The 25,940-nt window shown below is 41.1% G+C and overlaps 1 protein-coding gene across 1 annotated transcript in view; it reads right to left on the bottom strand.

Moving 5' to 3' along the window:
- The window catches only part of LOC140105138 (coagulation factor XIII B chain-like), a 32,083-nt gene extending 7,443 nt beyond the window's left edge, over nt 1–24,640 (bottom strand). The window contains exons 1-8 of the mRNA XM_072129068.1: nt 24,538–24,640; nt 15,968–16,168; nt 13,781–13,966; nt 10,684–10,860; nt 4,612–4,788; nt 3,851–4,030; nt 2,408–2,593; nt 662–844 (exon numbers count right to left, since the gene is read on the bottom strand). Of these exons, the coding sequence (XP_071985169.1) occupies nt 662–844; nt 2,408–2,593; nt 3,851–4,030; nt 4,612–4,788; nt 10,684–10,860; nt 13,781–13,966; nt 15,968–16,168; nt 24,538–24,616 (1,369 nt within the window). The 5' untranslated portion in view covers nt 24,617–24,640. The remainder of the gene's footprint in view (nt 1–661; nt 845–2,407; nt 2,594–3,850; nt 4,031–4,611; nt 4,789–10,683; nt 10,861–13,780; nt 13,967–15,967; nt 16,169–24,537) is intronic.
- Between the last annotated feature and the right edge of the window lie 1,300 nt (nt 24,641–25,940).

The following is a 25,940-nucleotide window of genomic DNA, read 5'->3' as shown; positions in this document are numbered from 1 at the left end:
TTAAACATTTAGGTAAAGGTATCTACTATCAGGACTACTTTAGTTAGTGTATACCTGATGGTAGGTTTCCTTTAAGCCTTTGGCTTGTTTAAATATTTTAGGTAGATGGTGTGCTCTCATCAGCACAATATGAAATCATTGGGAGCCACTGGAGTAGTTGAGGACTCATCTTCAGCCAATTAGAAGAAATATAACTCCTTAACAAGATGGTAGGTGACCCACACCTATTGCCATTTCCCCTGTAAGCATAGCTTTTGTCATGTTTTTTATTTATTTTATTAATTAGTAGCACTTTGAAAAAGTAATTTTGTGCCATTGTGCACTGCTCCCATAAGTGCCTCATTGTAGGTTCTTCAACCTAATTTCATTGCATTGAGTTGCTATATGGTCCCTCCCATGTACACAGATTTTTAGGCATACTGTCCAATCAGAAAACTATTACAGCCATCAGAGAGAGGGGAGAGGTATTAGAGCGCTCAGTACAAAGGGGGAGGTTCACTTCAGGATAATAATTTTGTAGTATTCTTTCATAAAACATGGATTTGAACATTTCTGGGAACAAAGTTATAATGTCTACCTTTAATACCTATTAAAGATACATTTCATACAGCTCTGTAATACTCCCAATTATAATATACCAATTTACAAAGCTCTTACTTACGTAAGCATCTAGGCAACTCCGACCAGGTTCCACGTTTACAGAAAACAGTTTTAGAGCCTTCCATTAGGTGGAAGCTGTGACATTTATATTCCACAGAGGAGCCATTTTCATAGCTGGTTAATGGAGGTTCAACAAGTTCACCTTTGCTGATCACTGGTGGGGTTTGGCAATACTCAATATTGGCTGAGCCGAAAATATAACCAAGAAAAATACATTAGTATATTTGCTATCACTCATTAGGATATTGTTCAAATGCCTAGAAAGAATTATCTCCAAATAAAGTCCAGTAAAGCTTCTTACGGATCCCCATTTCTTGCTGTTTTACACATATTTTCCAGGAGCGTTCCCCTGCTGGATTACTACCCCTCTTCATTGATCCCAGTTGCTACAATGGATTTTGTCATTATTTTATGATATGCTTGTACCAAGCTTTGAATAAGGTGAGTCTCCACAACTCCTGGTTTCCCTTTCCTTCTTTCTTAATTATCTATGCCTGAATCTGCGGTTTCTCTTCACTCTCTCTTGCACCTCTTGTCTTTGAGTCGCTATCATACTTCCTGCACAATAAAGCTTGACTATCCAGCGCTCACATTTACTCATTAGAAAACAGCATTACTTACAATGCTATAGACTTTTGAATCATTCTTAAAAACTGCAATGGAGAAGGGGAGGTCCACATGGGATGAAATTCACATTAATCAAAATATTATTTTTAGTGAATTATAGAACAAATTCCACATTTTATTTTATCTCACCTCTAGTTTTTTTTGGTTTCACAGCATGTAGATGGGACCTGTTGAAATCTAGTCCACTTTGCTTGAACTTTAACTTGGTCCCAATTTTATTCTTGCAAAATATGGACAGGAAATCTAAGGCCTAACCACCCTAACTGAATGTGTCCTAAGAAGATTGCATGATGAAGTCCCTTGGAAGGACTAAAAAAGTAAAATGAATATTATATTCTAAAGCTAATATATAAAGCTGAGTGTATGTGCTCTAAAGGATACAGCAATGTTGCTTTTACAATCACCAAATTTTGCACAGCCACTCCCTGTGACACAGGGAGTGTCATAGGCTGGATTTTGAGTTGAAATTTTTGACCAGCACTTTCCAAAATACACTTATTAGCCACCATTGTCTGCTGCCTGCTGTGGCAGTTAGAAGCTGAGCCATGATTGGTTGCTATTTTGGTTAAAGGCAATGAATACATGTGTGAGGTATTATGGAAAGAGGTGGAGAAAGACAGTCTGAGAGAGAGAGAGACAGTCATTCAGAGACAGTGATAGAGAGAGAGAAACAGTCAGTCAGTCAGAGAGAGAGACAGTCAGAAAGAGAGTCAGTCAGAGACAATCAGAGAGATATAAAGAGAGACAGTCAGTCAGTCATAGAGGGAGACAGAGAAAGATACATATAAAATATTTTGTGTTAACCCATTCTATTTTGTTATAGCTAACAGCAGTTTTTTTCTATTTCGGGCAACGCTGAGAGCTACAGCTATATAAAATTACTAAGATTAGTATTTTCCAGAAAAGAAAGCTTAAACATGATTCTAGAAATGTAGTTTTCTGCTCAATTTGCCTTTAAAAAATGAAACCAATCTTTTTTGTGCAGAACGATTATGTAGTGACATCAACTGTATGTTTACAGATATTTTGATTTTGTTGGTTTGTTAACCAGCCAATTATTAAGTGGAACATGCTGTGGACTAGATGCACTTTGACCATGCCTTAAAGTAAAACTACTCACCAATGCATTTGGGAGGTTGTGGCCATTTACCCTTTTTGCACGTTATTTCTTTTTGTCCTTGTATGTCAAATCCATCAGCACATTTGTACTGAATAACATCACCACTGTGATAAACTTCAAGATTTACAACCGTGTTCCCATTTTCTATTTGTGGGGGTTTATCACATTTTACTTTTTGCTTGAGTTCTGCCAAAGGCAAAAAGGAAAACCAAATGGTAATACAATGTGTCCTTCCAATTAATAAAATATACAGTGATAGCCACATCTTTCTATGGCTTACAATCATAAGCTTTTTACACGTTTTTAAACTGTAATTGACAATATCATCAATGGTTATAAATACAAGTTTAAGAAATTAGTCAAAATCTACAGGGTTGATCCTTTTCAAGATATTTGCAATTTCCAAAGTCATGAAGGACATCAACTTCCGGGCAAAATCAAAACCAAAAGCAACCTATTCCTGTCTCATTAGTTGTTTCTTTTTGAGGATTGACTACCTGTTCTCATTGGATTTGTGAACCTGGGATTTTCTTGAAAAATTACCAAACATTTGTTGACTGCTGCATCATTTTCCTACAAATGCTTTGTAGGACGCTTAGATACCAATTTTTACTCATTCTTAGATAGCATTGTGTGTGGGCCCACTCCATTGGATGGAAAGCAATTCTCAGAAAAATGATCTCAGAATGCTTTAATGTTAACATAACAAAGGACTCATGGTAACACTCTCATCAAATGTAAGACTTTTACTGTTTTAAGCTGGTCATATACTGTAGACCCAATGCAAACACAGATGTTATGGCTTATCCTCCCAAGAATAAGAGGATCAGGCAACTAAAGATCTATATATCCCTTGACATATGTCAAAGAGTCAGGAGCTTCTCAAAATGGTCAGTTTTAGATAATACACATCTAATATGCAAAGCCAGTTTTAGGTTACCTGAACACAGACATGTGCAACCCGTGGTTGGTCTGTGGTTGGCCAAACAGACCCATATTTCGGTCCAACCCCAAAGACACATTACACAGGATGGGAGTCCTTTCATCACACAGAAATTTGATGCGAGGCCAAACTGTAGGGTTGGTATTAAATAGGTTAATACAGTTCTTGCACTGAAGTTTGGGGGGCAGACAGGAAGTCCTTGCATCATATTTCTGTATGATGAAAAGACTCCTGTCCTGAGCAAGGTGCGTATTCCTTGGGATTGAACCATCATATGGGCCCATTTACATGGTCTACATGCGTAGTGCAGCTGGCCTTAGACTGACAAATATTTCTCGCTTGTGTCCTTTCTCTCTACCCGTAGAGAAACCTTTTCTTTTAACACATACAAATTTTTTTGTTGATTACATAGCACTCTTGTGGGGAAACAAGACCCACCGCATTTAGTACTTCAAACAATCTTTGGTTGTTGATGATTTGACCATTGCGATTTCACTTACCTACACAACTGGGTGGAGTAGTCCAGTGTCCATTCTCACATTGGATTTGCTCAGGACCAATTAACTTATAGTTATGATCACAATCATAATGCGCCATGTCTCCAGTACGATGAAGAGTGGGGTTACTGAGTAGGATGCTATTGGCAGGCCTAGGTGGTGGAGGACACTTATTCTTTCTTTCTGTAATAGACAATTTAATTAACCACTGCTTTTTTTACCATTTTTCTCTGCAACCAATTTAGCCTGACTGACATAACAACGTTTAAGTTTTCCAAACTTTCCTAACTTTCAAGTGTTGCTATCCAATTAATGTAGAACTCCTAGCTTTAGGCAAGCTTTACAATACAGGCAGTCTCCTTCTTCAGGACACCTGACTTACAGATGACCCCCTAGTTACAGACGGACTTAATGAAGTTTAATTGATAATGCTTCTTCTTATACAGCAAAAAATCTTGAAAATCCAATTATCACTGGGACAAAAAAGTCTGGTGCTACAACTATAAAATATACAGTTCCGACTTACAAAGTATCTTGGACGTAACCTAGGAACTGGCTGTACAGTATTTGGTCAGTACTTTCCATCAGAAAGAAAAGATCACAATTGGATCCTTAACCTAGAAGACTTACAAATCTTTTAATTCTACTTCTCCTTCCAAAACACTTATACTGTGCACCATACTACTGTGAGAAATCATCTCATCCTACGTTATCAATTATTTGTATGTCAGTATTTTTTTTTTTTAATAAATAAGAAAAATTACCTTCACAAATGGGTGGCTGAGGGTCCCACCCAAAAGAATAGCACTGGATTAATTCAGAGCCTTTAATGGAGTAGTTTTCTTTGCAGAAGAAGTGTACCACATCCCTTTCTGCATATGAGGGTTTTACTGGGTAGAATCCACCATTTTCCACTGCTTCCAGCCTCCCGCAGGCCATTTCTAAATAAAGAGACCAATCAGATACACTACAATATAGAATATAATGTGCTTATTATCTAATTAAAATCGTTCTGAAGTGGCCATGATGCAATATCAGAGCTCATTTCACAGTGTAAGCAGAGTTAAAATCTGGGTTACTACAGAGCATAAGGAGCTGTCTGCTTTCTGCTTCCTACATGGTACATCGGTAGATTCTGATCACAGATCTCCAAATGATGACCACCCCTAAAGATGGGACATTGTCAGGCTCAGACAATGTAGGGTTGTTTAGTTTTAGGACAAATATAGCTGAAAAAGTTTTCATGTGTCAGGATACATTTAGAGAGCCCTAGTGGTACAGAGAGGAACCCCAACAAGAGGCGCCATTTTGGAAAGTACACCCCTTGGAGAAGTTAGCAAGATGTGATATGTGTATTTGATTCAATTTGGCCCCAAAAAGGAAAAAGATGAAAAATTTCCCAAAAAAGTCATGTTTACCCATAATTTTCGTAAGCCACAAGGGATAAAAGACGAAACAACCGAAAACAATATGCGAAACTAATTCTCCCGAGTGTAGAATTGCCCCACATGTGAATATAAAATGTTGTATGGGTACGCATGAAGGGCTCATGGTGCCTTTGGAGAGCCCTAGTGGTACAAAACTGAAGAGAACCCCAACAAGTGACACCGTTTTGTAAAGTACACCCCTCTGAGAATTTAGCAAGCTATAATATGTGTATTTGCCCCACAGGTATATCATCCAATTAGGCCCTAAAAAGGAAAAAGGCAAACATTTTCCCATAAAGGTCACCCTAAATTTTGAACACACACCCCTTGGAGAATTTAGAAAGGTGTAATATGTGGTGCACAGTAATATAGGTGGTGTAGTAAGCATTTAGACATACAGGTGGTTTCCAAATATGATGTGCAATGGATGCCCAAGATGGAAATTGCAATTTCTGGAAATACAGAAGTTCGGTGCCCATTACATGATACCCAGTTTGTGCCACTGTGAAATGTCAGGTCGCTGCTTGGGAAGCCATGTTTCTGTCATGAGAGAACCCAACATGTAATTCTAAATGCTAGCCAGAAAATACAACAGGGCTCTGGAATGATAAAGCACCATGTGTATTTCAGCCAGAACCTGGAGAATTATAAAGGATGTGGTAACAAATCCAGAGGCTTGGAAAGAAATAGAAAACCTAAAAAAAGTTAAACCAACAACTTACCCTAGTTTGCAAACTACATCCCTCAAGGAAATATTCAAGGGCTATAGTGAGCAACTTAGCAGTTGTTAATATAATTCCTTTTACTGAAAGGAATTCACAGGGAAAGTTGGATGTAAATTGTGAGAGCGTTGCATATAAGCTGGTAGAATATACCAGGGGACCAACTCAAAATTTGTCATTTTTCACAGGTCTTGTGGTAGTATAAAGTGTCCTTCCTAATGCCCCTATTGGAACAAGCTATTTGTACAATGTACTGTACACGGACAGTATTTTGTACCATTTCTTCATTTCCCATAGGTTGCTGTATGGCTTCAGCACCCACCCATGCATTTATTGTAAGCCGGTATGCAGTGTGGCTTGTTGGCAGAAGTGCTTGTACCTTGTACAGGGGTGGGTGTGTAGGAGTCTTCATGAATAGTGGTCAGAACAAGGACATCCCTTTGGTCAACATCCATGTTCTGACTTCTGAGTGCCTTGATGCCCCTCCTTTTTAAGTAGATGCCTAATGAAATATTATCACTGCAAATGTCTCCCTAGGCAACACCCTCGTTGCACACCACCGATAGTAACATGTAGAACTTACCAAAGGGTAAGGAAAAGAAGGGAAAGGCAGGTACAGGAACACAGGGAACAACACAAGGGAGCTTTCTCTAAGGCAATGAGCTCAAAGATCCGGCAGGGAATCAGGGGAACAGCCGGCCTTTAAGGAAACCAGGGGGTTGCCAGTGCTAATCAGTGATGTGGTAACCCTTTAAATCTTAGAGTGCCGTTGCACGTGCCCTTCAGAGCGGGGGCGCGCGTGCGACCTAGTGGGGAGCAGAAAGGGATTGCAGGGAGATAAGAGTGGGCTGGGGACCGTGGTATGCTGCAGCAGAGAGGGGCACGGGTGTGCCCGCGATCCGAGACATAAATCGCGGGGGCACCCAATTGGCCCCCTCCTCTTCTTCTTGGTCCCTAGAAACTTCTTCCGGAGAGCAGGTTGTCCAGGAGAGATGATATGCCATGGAACTTCCCTTCTCCCACAACATTCGAAGGCGTCAGGACAGATGGAGGAGACACCATGCAACGTGGGTGGCAATCTGGACCCCAACGTAGGGTCCACCCATTAAATGCAAAAACTATTTGTTTCTTTTTACAATCACTCCAGCATATTCAGGGAGAGCTCTTTTTCATTTCTAAGGGACCATATGACAACAGTTATGGTGAATTATCTTCATGCAGGTAATTTTTTTTAAATAACATGCAATTAAAGACATTTCTGTATATGAATTTGATTAAATGTGAATGTCCAATTGGTAGCACCCCTTTAAATGAGGAAGAAAGTTAACAGAAAAATAAGGACACATATACATATTTCTTTAACAAAGTGTATTACAAAGATTATTATCCTCCGCACTATTGATCTTTTGACATTTTAGTTTAAAGGCAGTTAACAATACATTGTTATTTTTGAACATGAAAAGATAACCAAGCTGAAAGAAAAGAAAAATACTTCAAAGGAATTCTTCCTTGTCCTTGGCCTTATATTTTTGCCATTTCTTATATTACCAGTATTAAATTAGTGGGAGTTAAATCTCCAACTCATTCTTTAACCCCTAGGGGACACAGCCTATTTTGGCCTTAAGGACGCGGCCCCATTCTTCAAATCTGACCTGTGTCACTATAAGTGGTTATAGCTTTGGAACGCTATGAGATATCCAGGGGATTTTTAGATTGTTTTCTCGTGACACATTGTACTTCAAATTAGTTTAAAAATTTGGATGATATCTTTTGTGTTTAGTTATGAAAAAAAACAAAATTTGGAAAAAATTGGAAAAATTCTTTATTTTCAACGTTCTAAATTCTCTACTTTTGATGCAGATAGTCATAGCTCCCAAATAAATTCATAACTTACATTTCCCAAATGTCTGCTTTATGTTGGCATGGTTTTTTAAGATTCCACATATTTTACTAGAATGTTATAAGGCTCAGAATTTAGGTATCATTTTTCACATTTTTTGTAAAATCACCAAAACCCGCATTTAGATGGACCTGCTCAACTTCTAATTGACACTGAGAGGCCTAAATAATAGTGAGACTCGTAAATTACCCCATTGTGGAAACTACACACCTCAACGTATGAAAAACCACTTTTAAGAAGTTTGTTAACGCTTTACGTGTTTTATAGGGGTTAAAACAAAATGGAGGTGCAGTCTGCAAATTGTAATATTTTTTCACAATACACTCATTTTGGGTGGAAAATTAAACATTTACAATGGATTAAATGAATAAAGGCTCCACAAAGTTTGTTACCCAATTTCTCCCGAGTATACGGATACTCTATATGTGGTGGTAACCTGCTGTATGGGCGCACGGCCGGGCATAGAAGGGAAGGAGGCGCCATCCAGAGCAGATTTTCTATGTCACATTGTACAGGCTATAATTTTTTTCTTTTTTTAATGTGGACCTATAGGGGCTTATTTCTTTTGCCACATGAGATGCACTTTTCTGGTACGTAATTTATACGGAATCTATAGGCTAATTGGTGAGATTTTATTAACTCTTTGTTGGTGGAGGAAATGAAAATCATCACTTTTCAGGAAGATTTTTATGGGTTTTTTTTTTTGCCCGTTTACCATACCATAAAAATAGTATATGATTTTTATTCTATGGGTCGCCACGATTACAAAAAGACCTCATTTATATAGATTTTTTATTTTTTTCCCATTTTTACTGCATAAAAAGAAATTTGGCAAAAATGTTGTTAATTTTAGCATCACCGTCTTTCATATGCATAACTTTTTTATTTTTTGCCTCACAAATCTGTTTAAGGGCTTATTTTTTGCGAGAAGGATTGTTCTTTTTAGTGGTCTTATTTTAGAGTGCATAACATTTTTTAAATCCCTTTTTAGAGCATTTTTATAGGGTATTAATTGAAAATGATCTTTTTTCTGGAGCTTTTTTTTGTTTTGTTTTTTACGGGGTTCACTTTGCGGATCTAATAACGATTCGGTTTTATTATGCAGATTGTTACGGACGCAGGGATACCAAATATGTGGGGGTTTTGTGTATTTTATTCAATTGTACTGAATTAAAACCAATTTGGAGAAAATCTTGTTCATTTTAGCATCACCATCTTTTCATATGCATAACTTTTTTATTTTTCGGCTGACAAATCTGGTTAGGGGCTTATTTTTTGCGAGAAGAGTTGTTCTTTTTAGTGGGCTTATTTTGGAGTGCATAACATTTTTTAAATTACTTTTTAGAGCATTTTTTGATAGGGTATAATTAAAAATTATCTTTTTTCGGAACGTTTTTGCGTTTTTTTTTCTACGGCGTGTACCGTGCGGGTCCAGTAACGATTCTGTTTTATTATACAGATTGTTACGGACGCGGCAATACCAAATATGCGGGGTTTTTTGTGTTTTTGTGTTTTTTATACTTTATTAAGTGTTTTTATGGGAAAGTGACATTTTAGGGGCTTATATTTTTATGTATTTATTTTTTATTTATTATAATGTGTAGTGTTAAGTGTTTTTGCATATTTTTACTTATACATACTTGAACTTAAACCAGTGATGCTCTGATCACTGGTTTAAGTCCAATACACTGCTCTACAATACTATTTTATTGTAGAGCAGTGTAAACTGTCTGAGCAAGCTTGCGCATGCTCAGACAGTTTACAGCCAGACCCGGAAGGGGTCTGGCTGCCATGGAGACCGGGCAGCTCCGGGGCACATGCCAGTCCTCGGAGCTGCCCAGGGATGGATCGGATCCCCCGGTAAGCGGCACGGGGGATCCGATTCACAACGCAAACACCCTTACACGCCGCGGTCATGTTTGACCGCGGCGTGTAAGGGGTTAACACCCGCGATCGGAGCCGGCTCCGATCGCGGGTGTTAGCGCAGGCTGTCAGCTGTACTAGACAGCTGACAGCCGCTGCTTCTGGTACCGGCTCCGTTCGTGAGCCGGTGCCAGAAGCAGGACGTTATAGAACGTCCCCGTGCGCTAAGCATCTAGCCCCGGGGACGTACTATAACGTCCTGGTGCGCCTAGGGGTTAAATAGAAAAAGTAGGACAGCCTTCCACAACAGTTCCTCCTAGGGGATGGTGCTCGCAGCTGAGAGTTCTGGCTTTCAAAACTCCAAATAAAGCATAGTAGAAGGAGAGAGCCACAGCACCGAAGAATAAAATTTGAAGAAGTCTTTATTGGTACATCATCCAGGCATAAAAAGCAACGTTTTGATTCCAATTTGAATCTTTCTCAAGCAAGAAAAATTCTAATTGGAATCAAAATGTTGCTTTTTTATGCCTGGACTTCTTTGAATTTTACTCTTCGGTGCTGTGGCTCTCTCCTTTTACAACTTATTCTTTACGTATTTAAAGGGCCTTTGGCACTCTTTGTTACCAAGGACTGTGCTTTGTACTAAGCACTAAGCACATAATATCTGGGCATAAAAACCCTTACCAGAACCAGGTGAGTAACAAGCTGCAATATCATATTTATCAAAGGACAATCGAATGGTGATTAAAAAGTAGCTCTGCTGCAGTTACAAACTTCCATACATATAAAATTTGTTCCTTTACCTGCAGTAAGTGGCAGTACCAAACACCACAGTCAAAAGATTTTTTTGGGGAAAAGCTAATTTTCAACTTACTAATATATTATAGTAAACATATGGAATTTATGGAAATCAGTTAAACTTACTTGTGCAGCTGGGGGTAGAAGACCAGCCTCTTGGGAGACACTCAACCCAGTCTGCATTGGTCCCAGTAGCAGTGTAATAACCCTCATTACACTGGTATTGTACAGTCTCTATAACACGGAACGTCCTCCTCGTTGTAACATAATAACCATTGGTAAGAGGAGGTGTTTCACAGATATCTAGTACATAAATATATATGTTATTGGCTTGTTCTAGTCACATTTTTGTAAATTCTAAGATATGTAAAGACATCTCCATCAGTTGTAGTCTTTAATAGGTAAATCTTTTCCTATTGTACCATAGAATTGTGTAAATACTGTACTAGCTACCACAAAGTGTTGTTCCTTCTATACCGCATCTGTGAAGTGTTTGTCAGATACCTGTCCAGCATACAACACAACCACAACCAGATTTTGCACAAGCTGTCAAACTGGGTAAGCGGTGGTGAACTCACCCTGCGATTTCCCTGCAGGCTACAGCTGTGCCTAAAACAGATTTACTGGCCTGATAAGGGCTAACAGAGAGACCGTGAGAGACCCTGCAAGTTGATAGGGGGAACATACTTCATCTGGTAGCTGCTGGATGGTGGAGCAAATATGTAAGATGTAGCCCGAGACAGACCAGCATACACACAAGAACACAGAGGAACAAGCAACAGATAGAGACAAACAAGTTCAGTTGGAAAAAAATGGGTTGAAAACAAGATGGAGGCAAAGAACAGAATCTAATAACTAGAGAGAGGTTCAGTAAATGTAGAATAAGTCGGATACACAAAAAGTAATAACTAGCAGGAAATGAGAAAAGATATGAGGAAACTAGTAGAACCAGCAAGATGTAATGGAACTGGGCAGATATATAAAAGAGTTACTGGACTCTGCCCCGAGCAGCTGACTGGATTGACCATCCATCGCTCTGGGCCACAGAGAGTGGAGTGTGGTGCAATCAATCCTAACACAGCAGCAACTATAGTCACAGTTAACACACACAAAACTCAAAGGAAAATTAATGTCATCTATGCCACACTCTATGGACAGAGGAAAACTTTGGCACACTGGGGTCGCAATATGTTTATTCTGTAACTATGCCTTTCACCCTATATACTCTTCAGGGAGCATGTATAAATATATGGTATCTCCAAACAAAATATCAAAGTTAACAAGTTATTTATGCAGGATTTATTGTATGCAAGATTTATACAGGATCGGTCTGTTTCAGCCCTGTACGACTGATCCATTTTTTATTGTAAATGCATACCAAGAGCCCCTTTTTCCCATCAATATAACTGTATGTTAGCTTGTTTATTTTGTGGGATAGGTTACTGTGTTTAATACATCCATTTTGGGCAATGTATGACTAATGATTTCTTTTAGTAACTCTTTCTGTGAGTGAAAAGAAATAAAATAATAATGTGAAAAGTTAATTTTCTGGTCTGATAAGTCTACAATAAGATGAAAACAATACCACATACACTCACCGGCCACTTTATTAGGTACACCTGTCCAACTGCTCGTTAACACTTAATTTCTAATCAGCCAATCACATGGGGGCAACTCAGTGCATTTAGGCATGTAGACATGGTCAAGACAATCTCCTGCAGTTCAAACCGAGCATCAGTATGGGGAAGAAAGGTGATTTGAGTGCCTTTGAACGTGGCATGGTTGTTGGTGCCAGAAGGGCTGGTCTGAGTATTTTGGAAACTACTGATCTAATGGGATTTTCACGCACAACCATCTCTAGGGTTTACAGAGAATGGTCCGAAAAAGAAAAAACATCCAGTAAGCGGCAGTTCTGTAGGCGGAAATGCCTTGTTGATGCCAGAGGTCAGAGGAGAATGGGCAGACGGGTTCGAACTGATAGAAAGGCAACAGTGACTCAAATCGCCACCCGTTACAACCAAGGTAGGCAGAAGAGCATCTCTGAACGCACAGTACGTCGAACTTTGAGGCAGATGGGCTACAGCAGCAGAAGACCACACCGGGTGCCACTCCTTTCAGCTAAGAACAGGAAACAGGCTACAATTTGCACAAAAATCCGAAATCGAAATTGGACAGTAGAAGATTGGAAAAACGTTGCCTGGTCAGATGAGTCTCGATTTCTGCTGCAACATTCGGATGGTAGGGTCAGAATTTGGCGTCAACAACATGAAAGCATGGATCCATCCTGCCTTGTATCAACGGTTCAGGCTGGTGGTGGTGGTGTCATGGTGTGGGGAATATTTTCTTGGCACTCTTTGGGCCCCTTGGTACCAATTGAGCATCGTTGCAACGCCACAGCCTACCTGAGTATTGTTGCTGACCATGTCCATCCCTTTATGACAACAATGTACCCAACACCTGATGGCTACTTTCAGCAGGATAATGCGCCATGTCATAAAGCTGGAATGAGTTCACTGTACTCAGATGGCCTCCACAGTCACCAGATCTCAATCCAATAGAGTATCTTTGGGATGTGGTGAAACGGGAGATTTGCATCATGGATGTGCAGCCGACAAATCTGCGGCAACTGTGTGATGCCATCATGTCAATATGGACCAAAATCTCTAAGGAATGCTTCCAGCACCTTGTTGAATCTATGCCACGAAGAATTGAGGCAGTTCTGAAGGCAAAAGGGGATCCAACCCATTACTAGCATGGTGTACCTAATAAAGTGGCCGGTGAGTGTATATATATATATATACACATATATATATATATTTTATCATATATATTTTTGTGCATCTTGTAATATAGTTGTAATATTCTGTTGAAAGTAGTATTTGAGGGCTTTGCAGGAATATCTGACTTTCATTAGTGCAATTTTGGAGAAAATAAGCTGCTGTAATAGATTGATATAAATTTTTATTTGTTAACAGCAATTCTGACATGTTATTTTGCACAACGAATATGATAACTTATGTGATGGTTGTATAGCTTGATGTATGCGAGGATACCTAGACTTTTTTTTCATTTTTACAACGCTTATAACAAAGTGCTCAATAAATTTAGTTTTACTTATAACAGTGCCATAAGAAATACAACGTAGCCAACAAAAAACAACTCTCACAAGAATAGCAGTGGAAAGAATGACCTAACGGGTCAACATAAATTTATGAATGCATACCAGTTATTTGATGACATCCTGGGGGTGGCAGCCATTTTCCAGATGTGCAGTTTATTGTTTCAACTTTACCTCCATTTGTGGTTGTGAAGCCTGCATTGCAGCTGTATTGAATTGTGTCAAATGTTTTATGCAACTCCTTTGCATTATGCAAAATTCCATTTGGAATTGAAGGTTTGATGCATCTTTCTGGTAAACAAACAAGGACATTCGCATGTTTATGGTCCTATATGATCAGATTAAATATATTAGCTACATTAGTTATTTTCCACATTGCACATTTTGCACAACTAAATCCACTCCAGAGCAGATTTTGCACTTATTGGGGCTCATTTACTAGTAACAGTGCACACTGCACTATATGCAGTTTGCTTGTGTAGTGTTCAGAGGGCGCTAGATTCAGCATTTCTGGCGCATGTTCTTGGTGAATCTGGCACCCCCTGCACTGCTCTGACAGAGTGAACCACTTCTTTTTTGGTGCACCTTCATTATGGTGCGCGCAACACAATTCTGTCGGACTTTGCATGTTCAATCTGGCGCATGGTCCGACTGAGCACGGGAACGCCTCCTAATTTGTGTTGCTTGAAGACTAGTGCAGCTGTGCCACAAAAGGGTCACGTGTGACACAAATGTGGCGCAGAGACATCTTAAATACCTGTTAAAGCAGTTTGGACTTAAAAAAGCATGCAAAGTCCGACTGGCGCACGGCCCTTAGTAAATGTGCCCAATTCTCTTTACTCCCCTTCCCCCCATCTTGGTTGTCAAACCTTCTCCTCTCAATCTTTAAAATCTTCCTCTCCTTTTCTAAAAGTGCAAAATAAATATTCTGATAACTATATTCATTCAAATCTTAGGTTTCTTTCGCAGTAACTATTGTTTGTGTATATTTTACCTTTCTCAATATCCCCAGGGTGCGGTTCTGCCACTTCAATACATGAACTTTAGACGTCAACAAAGGCATATGCGCTATGGGCTGGTAAAAGACTAGTCATTGAGTAACTTAGTAAAAATAATATAGCCCTGGATCCTGTGGGATTCTAGTACCATGACACAAAGCAGCATTCTTGTTCTAGGCAGCATATTCTCAATTAAGTTCATGCCACATTTTTAGCATTCCAAAGAGAATTTAGTGTGAATTTTGTAACTGTCACAAAATGTATCTTTAAAGGGAAAAAAAAAGCATAAAGTCTACCCCTAGGTTGATTTTTATACAGTTTAGGACACAGGATGGAGGGATGGATTTGAAGGAAGGACTCTCAGTGTATTCGGTGCTTTACTGGATATACAGAAGTTTTTTGACAAAACTGCCTAATGGCAGTCAAAATAGACCCGTATCCGGACAGGTGAATAGGTAAAACATCACTTTTATTAGAGATATTAAAATAATTCCGCAATAATTCAAACTGATGTGGCATAAACCACTGGGTGCAAAAGAAGCAAAACTAGGGCTATCTCAAGAGGAAGCAGCAACTAGTTCTCCTGCAGCAAAGGGTTATGTGTATAACAGTTACCCAAAGGTACACACACTCAGGGGTGTAACTAGGAGAGGGAGGGCCTCATGGCAGACATCTGAATGAGCCCCCTCAGAAAATATACATATTTGTATACTCACAATCACTCACAGTATATATACACACAGTATATACACACATTCATAAAGTACCTTATATACAGCCATACAGCTTATACACATCACATATACACATTCATACAGCAAATACACGCATACATACAATGCCACATACACACCTCAATATACACACAATACTCCAGAAACCCCGGCCCCCTGACACTGCCCTTTAAGTTACACCCCTACACCCATTAACCATAAAATATGACAAAATAACTAGCCAAAACATAGGCTGTGACACGGCTGTGACACAAAGCTCTGTACATGGAAAAATGAAAAAGTTATGGATGTTGGAGAGCGAAAAATTAGGGAAACAAACCTGTGTTCTTAAGGGGTCCACAAAATGTGCATGTGTCCATGAAAAAAATGCATGTCTGAAAAAACCCAACTCCTGAATATCACAAAAATATGTATGAAAACATGTAAAACTGAACTATAGTATAGAGTATAAGTGTGGCCTGTTATCTGTTTTCCAGAAGTATTGTTTTTAAAAAAATCTTTACGTTAGGCGTTTATCATTGTGTCTTTTCTTGGAATATATGCCATCCTATTAAACTTACTGAGACATATGGGTGGGGGTTCCCATCCTTCTGATGTGCATGTGATTTCATCCTCTTGTCTTCCAGACGGAAATGAGTATCCAGCTGAACAAGATACAGTTAACTTCTTTTCCTCTTTCATTGGGAAATAAAACTTTTTGAATATGTAATAGTACTGAGCAATCTTTCCATTGTCAATATTAGGAAGATCACACACTGTTCCTGTAAAATAAAAGTAATAACTAGCACTCCAGAATCATCACAAGTTTTGAGTAGCCTGAATAAAATATTTACAAATTGCAATTAAGCAACTTTTCTTTTAGTTTTCTAGAATTCATAGTTCACACTGAGCTTGTCGAGTTGAAAGTTTAAAAATATGAAAGATGTTTTGTGTGAGATCTTTGAAGGGGAGAAGGCTGTGGACTGCAAGTTTAAAGGGAACCTGACACCAGATTTTCACTAATAAACCTAACAACAAGTTCCCATAGCATTATGCCAACTCATGCTGTTTTTAGCTAAAAACATTATAGTACCTATCCCTTAGAAAATGAAGTTTGTAAGCTTACCTGGCATACTGCCCCAAGGACGTGTGCTATCATGCAAGGCATTGGGGCAGATTTACTTACCCAGTCCTATCGTGATCCAGCGCGTTCTCTGTGGAGGATTCGTGTCTTCCAGCGCCCGATGTCCACTAGGTGTCGCTGCTGCGCTGAAGTCCACCGAGGTCCGCTGGAGTTCACCAAGCCAGGCCGGGTGCAGGTAAGCGTGTGTCAAGCGACACATTTTTAAAAAAAAAATATGGCAGTTTTTCCGAATCCGTTGGGTTTTCCGACGGCCACGCCCCCGATTTCCGTCGCATGCATGCTGGCGCTGATGCGCCACAATCCGATTGTGTGTGCCAAAAACCTGGGGCAATTCAGGGAAAAACAGTAATATTCGGAAAACACGTCAGAAAAACGTAATTCGGGCCCTTAGTAAATGACCCCCATTGTTTCTCTCAGCTCATGCCTGCTCTTCCCCCCTCCCTTCTGCAGTACAGTGCAAAGGATGACTCATCAGTCCATGGTAGGGGCAGGAGCGACCTGCTTGCTGACATGAGGTGATAGAAACACTGCATTCCATGAATAGCACACCTCCTGGGGACACCCTGCTCTTCAGGCAGGGTGCCATGTAGACTTACAAACTTCATTTACTGGGAATAGGAACTATGGATTTTATTTAGCTAAAAATAGTGTTAAAAACTTGTTATTAGGCTTATTAGTAAATCTGGTAACACGTTCCCTTTGAAGGAAATCTATCATCAAATTACACATGATAAGCACCCCAATCCTTGAACTGTCTATCTTTACCTGATTTTAGGGCGCTTCCATTTAAAAAATAATAATATGTTTAAATATGTAAATGAGCCAGTAGTGCTTCCCCTCAGAGCACTTCTTACATGACTCTTTCCTCTTTTGGAGAAAATAGAAAAAGAGAGATTGCGCTCCCATAGAGTAATTAGTGGAGTTGAATTGGGTGGACTAGCCCACAGGTGTCCTGGGCCCCAATAGGTGGGGGATTACATCAGATAGGCTAGATGGTGCGCCTATAGCGGTGATGGCTGCACACTGTCCTGTAACCTGGATAGTATTGTCCAGTAGGGCTTCATAAAATTCTGAAAAAAAAAATTGTACTCCGAGGCCCCACTTCCACATAGGCAGAATAATTTATTTATTAATATGAGGATGACGCGTTTTTAAGGGAGGAGCTCCCTCTTCATCAGTTGCAAGGAGGCTGGTAGCAGGATTTAGGCTTAAATGGGTTGTCCATTAATTGATAATAATTGATATGTTTTGTGTAAGGAAAAGTCATACAATTTTGCAATATACTTCCTGTGTCAATTCCTCATGGTTTACTAGATCTCTGCTTGTTGGCCTCCCCTAGAAAGCTTCTTTGTTTGCTTCCAGTGGATAGAAATCTGTCCATAGTCATGTGATGGACATGCAGGTGAACGGCTCGTTATATCACACATCTATGATTACTCTCATGAGATAATAACAGCTCCTGTACCTGAGTGTCCATCACATGACCATGGACAGATTTTTATCCACTGGAGGTAAACATAAAAGCTTTCTATAGCTGTACAGCAAGCAGAGATCTCAAAAACTATAAGGAATTGATACAGAAAGTATATTGGAAAGTTGTATATCTTTTCCTTACACAAACAATATTAATGATTTGCTGAAAGTGGACATCCCCTTTAAGAAAGTCAGAAACTAACATCTGGAGGCATGTACAAATAAATATTCTGATTGTGGTCCAAATCAACAGGCAGCAGGGGTATGCAGTGGGCTGCAGGCAACTAGAGATGAGCGAACATACTCGTAACTGCTCGTTGCTCGGACGAATACTTTGCCCGCTCGAGAAAATGGCAGCTCCCGCCGTTTTGCTTTTTGGCGGCCAGAAACAGAGCCAATCACAAGCCAGGAGACTCTGCACTCCACCCAGCATGACATGGTACCCTTACACGTAGATAGCAGTGGTTGGCTGGCCAGATTAGGTGACCCTGGGATAGACTAGCCGCTGCCCGCGCTGCTCGGATCATTCTCTGTCTGGATGCCGCTAGGGAGAGAGCTGCTGCTGGTCAGGGAAAGCGTTAGGGTGTTCTATTAGCTTACTGTTAGGCAGGAGTGATTCTACAACAACCCAACAGCCCTTCTTAGGGCTACAATAACGTTATACTTTTTTTTTTTATTTGCTTGTGGCTGGGCTTGCTGGCAGCTAGTACCATATTGTGAGGAATTTGCAGGGGGACTTGCTACCGTTGTGTTTAGCTCTTAGTGACACACATATCCACCTCAAACACCAAAGTGGGAAAATTTATTAGGGGTTTGATTTCAATTAGGCACAGTCTGCCAGTTTCTTTTTATTTTACGTTTATTTTTTTAATAACTCAGTGTCATCTCATCTTGCATAGTAGTGTGCTTTCATACTTGGCTAGAAAATAGCCATAGGAGAATCCAAACGGCTTACTTACGCCTACAGTAGCGTTATATATATTTGATTTCTGGTTGATCTGCTGGTGGCTGTACTTGCTGCAGTGCATCTACTAGCAAATTGTGAGCAATTTGGAGTGAGACTTGCGACCGCTGTGTTTTGCGCTTAGTGACGCACATATCCATCGCAAAGACCGAAGTGGGAAAATTTATTAGGGCCCGGGGTTGTATTTCAATTAGGCACAGTCTGCCATTTCCTTTTTTATTTTACGTTTATTTTTTTCATAACTCAGCGTCATCTCATCTGGCATAGTAGTGTGCTTTCATACTTGGCTAGAAAATAGCCATAGGAGAATCCAAACGGCTTACTTACGCCTACAGTAGCGTTATATATATTTGATTTCTGGTTGATCTGCTGGTGGCTGTACTTGCTGCAGTGCATCTACTAGCAAATTGTGAGCAATTTGGAGTGAGACTTGCAACCACTGTGTTTTGCGCTTAGTGACGCACATATCCATCGCAAAGACCGAAGTGGGAAAATTTATTAGGGCCCGGGGTTGTATTTCAATTAGGCACAGTCTGCCATTTCCTTTTTTATTTTACGTTTATTTTTTTCATAACTCAGCGTCATCTCATCTGGCATAGCAGTGTGCTTTCATACTTGTCTAGAAAATAGCCATAGGAGAATCCAAACGGCTTACTTACGCCTACAGTAGCGTTATATATATTTGATTTCTGGTTGATCTGCTGGTGGCTGTACTTGCTGCAGTGCATCTACTAGCAAATTGTGAGCAATTTGGAGTGAGACTTGCGACCGCTGTGTTTTGCGCTTAGTGACGCACATATCCATCGCAAAGACCGAAGTGGGAAAATTTATTAGGGCCCGGGGTTGTATTTCAATTAGGCACAGTCTGCCATTTCCTTTTTTATTTTACGTTTATTTTTTTCATAACTCAGCGTCATCTCATCTGGCATAGTAGTGTGCTTTCATACTTGGCTAGAAAATAGCCATAGGAGAATCCAAACGGCTTACTTACGCATACAGTAGCGTTATATATATTTGATTTCTGGTTGATCTGCTGGTGGCTGTACTTGCTGCAGTGCATCTACTAGCAAATTGTGAGCAATTTGGAGTGAGACTTGCGACCGCTGTGTTTTGCGCTTAGTGACGCACATATCCATCGCAAAGACCGAAGTGGGAAAATTTATTAGGGCCCGGGGTTGTATTTCAATTAGGCACAGTCTGCCATTTCCTTTTTTATTTTACGTTTATTTTTTTCATAACTCAGCGTCATCTCATCTGGCATAGTAGTGTGCTTTCATACTTGGCTAGAAAATAGCCATAGGAGAATCCAAACGGCTTACTTACGCCTACAGTAGCGTTATATATATTTGATTTCTGGTTGATCTGCTGGTGGCTGTACTTGCTGCAGTGCATCTACTAGCAAATTGTGAGCAATTTGGAGTGAGACTTGCAACCACTGTGTTTTGCGCTTAGTGACGCACATATCCATCGCAAAGACCGAAGTGGGAAAATTTATTAGGGCCCGGGGTTGTATTTCAATTAGGCACAGTCTGCCATTTCCTTTTTTATTTTACGTTTATTTTTTTCATAACTCAGCGTCATCTCATCTGGCATAGCAGTGTGCTTTCATACTTGGCTAGAAAATAGCCATAGCAATAGGATAGCATCGTTTGGTTTTAAAAACTAAAAAACACAAAGAAAAACAAAAAAAACAAAAAAAAAGTTTAAAAAAAAATTCAAGTTATAACTCTCATTTTCAAAATGTTTAACCCGAGGGTTAGGGGTAGAGGACGAGGGCGGGGACGTGGGCGTCCAACTACTGCAGGGGTCAGAGGCCGTGGTCCTGGGCGGGGTGAGACACCACCTGCTTATGAGGGAGCAGGGGAACGCCGCAGAGCTACACTCCCTAGGTTCATGTCTGAAGTTACTGGGACTCGTGGTAGAGCACTGTTGAGGCCAGAACAGTGCGAACAGGTGATGTCGTGGATTGCCGACAATGCTTCGAGCAATTTGTCCACCAGTCAGTCTTCCACGCAGTCCACCCATGTCACCGAAATCGGCACTCCTCCAGCTCCTGCACCTCAGCCTCCTCCCCCCCAGTCTGCCCCCTCCCAGGAAAATTTGGCATTTGAACCGGCATACTCTGAGGAACTGTTTTCTGGACCCTTCCCACAGTCACAAACCACTTGTCCGGTTGCTGCTGAGCAATTTTCCGATGCCCAGGTTTTCCACCAGTCGCAGTCTGTGGGTGATGATGACCTTCTTGACGTAGTGGAAGAAGTGTGTAAAGAGGTGTCCGACGATGAGGAGACACGGTTGTCAGACAGTGGGGAAGTTGTTGTCAGGGCAGGAAGTCCGAGGGGGCAGCAGACTGAGGGATCGGAGGATGATGAGGTGACAGACCCAAGCTGGGTTGATAGGCCGGGTGAACACAGTGCTTCTGAGACGGAGGAGAGTCCTCGACCAGAACAGGTTGGAAGAGGCAGTGGTGGGGCCAGACGGAGAGGCAGGGCCAGAGCTGGTGCATCAGCGCCAAATGTGTCAACTAGTGAAGCTCCCGTGGCGAGGGCTCCTGCGGCGAGGGCTAGATTTTCAGAAGTCTGGAGGTTCTTTAAGGAAACACCGGATGACCGACGGACTGTGGTGTGCAACATTTGCCAAACCAGGATCAGCAGGGGTTCCACCACTAATAGCTTAACTACCACCAGTATGCGCAGGCATATGAATGCTAAACACCCCACTCAGTGGCAACAAGCCCGTTCACCTCCGGCCGTGCACACCACTGCTCCTTCCCCTGTGTCAGCTGATAGTCAGCCCCCTGCTCCACGATCCTCCACAGCATCCACCAGCGTTCAGCTCTCCATACCCCAGACGCTGGAGCGGAAACGCAAATATAGTGCAACCCACCCGCACGCCCAAGCCCTTAATGTCCACATCTCCAGATTGCTCAGCCTGGAGATGCTGCCCTATAGGCTAGTAGAGACCGAGGCCTTTCGCAACCTCATGGCGGCGGCCGCCCCTCGGTATTTGGTCCCCAGCCGCCAATACTTTTCCCAATGTGCCGTCCCAGCCCTGCACCAGCACGTGTCAGACAACATCATCCGTGCCCTGACCAACGCTGTTTCTGACAAGGTCCACCTGACCACGGACACGTGGACGAGTGCTGCCGGGCAGGGCCACTATATATCGCTGACGGCACATTGGGTTAACTTGGTGGAGGCTGGGACCGAGTCTGACCCTGCGGCTGGTCATATACTGCCGACGCCGAGGATTGCGGGGCCTACCTCGGTCCAGGTGTTTCAGGCCTACTATGCCTCCTCCTCCTCCCACCCCTCCTCCACCTCCTCCTCCGAACTACCATCCGTGGGCATGGCGCCATCAGTCGGTAGCTCTAGGCACAGCAGCAGTGCCGTCGCTAAGCGACAGCAGGCGGTGCTGAAACTGCTGAGCCTAGGCGATAAAAGGCACACCGCCCAAGAGCTATTACAGGGCATTCCACATCAAACTTGTTAACTTTGTCGCCACCCTGCTGTGTAATCCACAAAATATACTGGCAAACTTTTATCATTTACCGATATTATTTCAGCGCTTCTTGCGCATCTGTTTACATTCCCCTCACCCGCCATATCCCAAACTTATAAGAACGCTACTACACTTGATCTTATACAAAAGGTTCTTAGAAGTGCTGTTTGGGGAGTAGCCTAGAGACAGGGGCTTGGATTGGCGAAAGCTCACCTGGCAGCGGAGCACCAGCCATATCCCAAACTTATAAGAACGCTACTACACTTGATCTTATACAAAAGGTTCTTAGAAGTGCTGTTTGGGGAGTAGCCTAGAGACAGGGGCTTGGATTGGCGAAAGCTCACTTGGCAGCGGAGCACCAGCTCCATGCGCATCATGCGCTTCTTGCGCATCTGTTTACATTCCCCTCACCCGCCATATCCCAAACTTATAAGAACGCTACTACACTTGATCTTATACAAAAGGTTCTTAGAAGTGCTGTTTGGGGAGTAGCCTAGAGACAGGGGCTTGGATTGGCGAAAGCTCACCTGGCAGCGGAGCACCAGCTCCATGCGCATCATGCGCTTCTTGCGCATCTGTTTACATTCCCCTCACCCGCCATATCCCAAACTTATAAGAACGCTACTACACTTGATCTTATACAAAAGGTTCTTAGAAGTGCTGTTTGGGGAGTAGCCTAGAGACAGGGGCTTGGATTGGCGAAAGCTCGCCTGGCAGCGGAGCGCCAGCTCCATGCCAAGATCCAACTAACATAGTTTTAACTGCAGCACCTTTAATCTACTACTAGTTCACTGCCTCCATACATGGTCCCCTTATCAAACGAGCTGTGTCAGGCAGAATTTTGGGTTGTTTTCATGGCTTCCATGTTAACTTTGTCGCCACCCTGCTGTGTAATCCACAAAATATACTGGCAAACTTTTATCATGTACCGATATTATTTGAGCGCTTCTTGCTCACCTCCTTTGGTTCCTCTCTGCCACCCATGGGTTTGAAGCCTGAGTCCATTTAGGGTATGTCGCCATGCCACTCTCTAGCCTGCCGCTGCCTCTGCATGCCGTCCCCTATAGTGTCAGGGTCAATTATTGGATGTTTTACATGCTATCTAGCTTCATTCTGTCACTCTGTCATGGCCATGCTGTTGCCCATAATTTTGGCATAATGGTGCGATTAAGCAGCCTCAGAGGCATCCATGCATGCTGCCCCTGCTGTTTCCTGTCCATTTCCGTGGTGTTTCCATCCTTTTCTGAGGTTCCCAGGTGTTTGGCCAAGCTTCCCTGTGCAGAGCCTTGGTCCCCTTGAAAAATGCTCGAGTCTCCCATTGACTTCAATGGGGCTCGTTATTCGAGACGAGCACTCGAGCATCGGGAAAATTTCGTCTCGAATAACGAGTACCCGAACATTTTAGTGCTCGCTCATCTCTACAGGCAACTTCTCCTGTGCACATTCAACAAGCAGTCTACTTCTTGGAGATCATGGGTTGTGAGCTGTAATTTCAACTTGTATCTTAGTTTCTTCTTATACAATAATAATACCAAATCTACATTTTAGATAGATACATTTGTAAAATAGGAACACTAAAATAATTCCTACAGAAATATTGTCAAATACCACATCTTCATTACACTACATAACGGGACTAGATAATTACCCCCCTCCTTAAACAAGAGAACTACTCCTAGTGATAATGTTACATACATCTGACATAATTTCATATATTAAAAAATATTGCATCAATTGTGTCTGTTAATCAAGAAGAAACCAAGTTATACAGTCCAGTCAGGCTAAATCCCATACATTATATACCAAGTATATCCACAGATAAGATATTCTTATAACAATAGTTCGGATCTCATATAGATCCTACCATCTTAAATTAAAAGTAACCAATAAATGCCTGTGGATATAAAGTATATAGACAAGTGTCTTACCCATATTAAGGTTATGTGACCACCACCGGACTCCACAACGTGTGTTTCGCCCACAAAATAATACCAAATCTACATTTTAGATTTTTAGTTCCTATTTCAACAATTCCTCCAGAAATATTGCTGAATATCTCCCAACCTTACCTTCTGCTGAGCACGATACACAGAACACTAAGCCTAACAGCAAGAAATTCTCTACCTTCATGTTTTTTCTGCTTTTCATGGATCTGTCCCAATATTTGTGAAACCTCCACATTTTTGTCAATGTCCCTAGGTCTGTTAATTAGTTACAGTTCTTGTAATGATTATACTTTTGCTTATGTAGCGTAAGTGAAGTGGAGAGAACCAAAAAAGAAAGAACAGAACAAACTAAATCAATATACATCCCAATAGGCAGATATTGTAATATAGATGCATATAATTGTGATACAATGGATTGTAATTGACAATAGTGACATACAATATGCATACATACCTCCCAACTGTCCGGGATTTCAGGCTCTATCCGTGACAGCAGGAGCTATGTCCCAGGACATCAACCATATCTATGCCCAGCGGACGCTGTCAGCTTTCTGTATGATCATCATGCCACTCCGGCCGCTATGGGGAGGACAATGGCAGAGGAGGAAGCAAGAGGGGAGAGGTAAGTAACAAATGTTTTTGTTTTAAATAGAGCAACAGGAGGAGAAGTGGGTCACAATGTGAGTAGGGTGGTAAGAGTACAGAAAGCTAGAGAATTCTAAGTAGTAGGAAATGAATAAGAGGGCTTACTAAGCAGGGTACCAAAAGTAATTGGGGTATTAAATAGAAGGGGTATTAAAAATAGGAGGCCGCAGGAAGGAGAATAAAATTAAATGGGGTTATTATTTGTTAATGAGTTACATTAGGGGGAAATATAGTTATGGGTCCATACGGAGGTAGTCATAATGTGGGAGCATTAAGGTGGATTTTATACTATGCAAGTGGTGAGATTAGGGGCGGAGCAATGGGCATGGCTTAAGCAGTAACTTTCTTTTGTGATGCATTGTGCGGTGTTCCTCTGTCCAGAAAGTTGGAAGGTATGTATGTCCAAAACAGTGATGCATAATATTTGGTTACATGTTATGTTTATAGATGGCCGAATTTGTTGAAATTCGGTTCAACCCAATTTGCAGAATCGTTATTGGACCTGCAAAATGAACCTCGTAAAAAACAACCTCAAAAACGCCACTAAAAAGAACAATCCTTCTTGCAAAAAATAAGTCCTTAACCAGATTTGTAAGACGAAAAATAAAAAAGTTCTGCATATGAAAATCGGTGATGCTAAAATTAACATTTTCGCCAAATTACTTTTTAGTCAGTAAAAATGGGGGAAAAAACTATATAAATGAGGTCTTTCCGTAATCGTGGAGACGCATAGAATAAAAATAATATACTATTTTTATGGTATGGTAAACGACCCAAAAAAAACACAAAAAAGGTTGCGAAAAATTGATGATTTTCATTTCCTCTACCAACAAAGAGTTAATAAAATCTCACCAATTAGCTGTAGATGCCCCAAAATTATT

This window comes from Engystomops pustulosus, chromosome 10, assembly GCF_040894005.1.
Source record: "Engystomops pustulosus chromosome 10, aEngPut4.maternal, whole genome shotgun sequence".
NCBI classification, from domain to species: Eukaryota; Metazoa; Chordata; class Amphibia; order Anura; family Leptodactylidae; genus Engystomops; species Engystomops pustulosus.
Note: the sequence above shows the minus strand (reverse complement) of the source record. Positions and strands in the feature narration are given on the sequence as shown.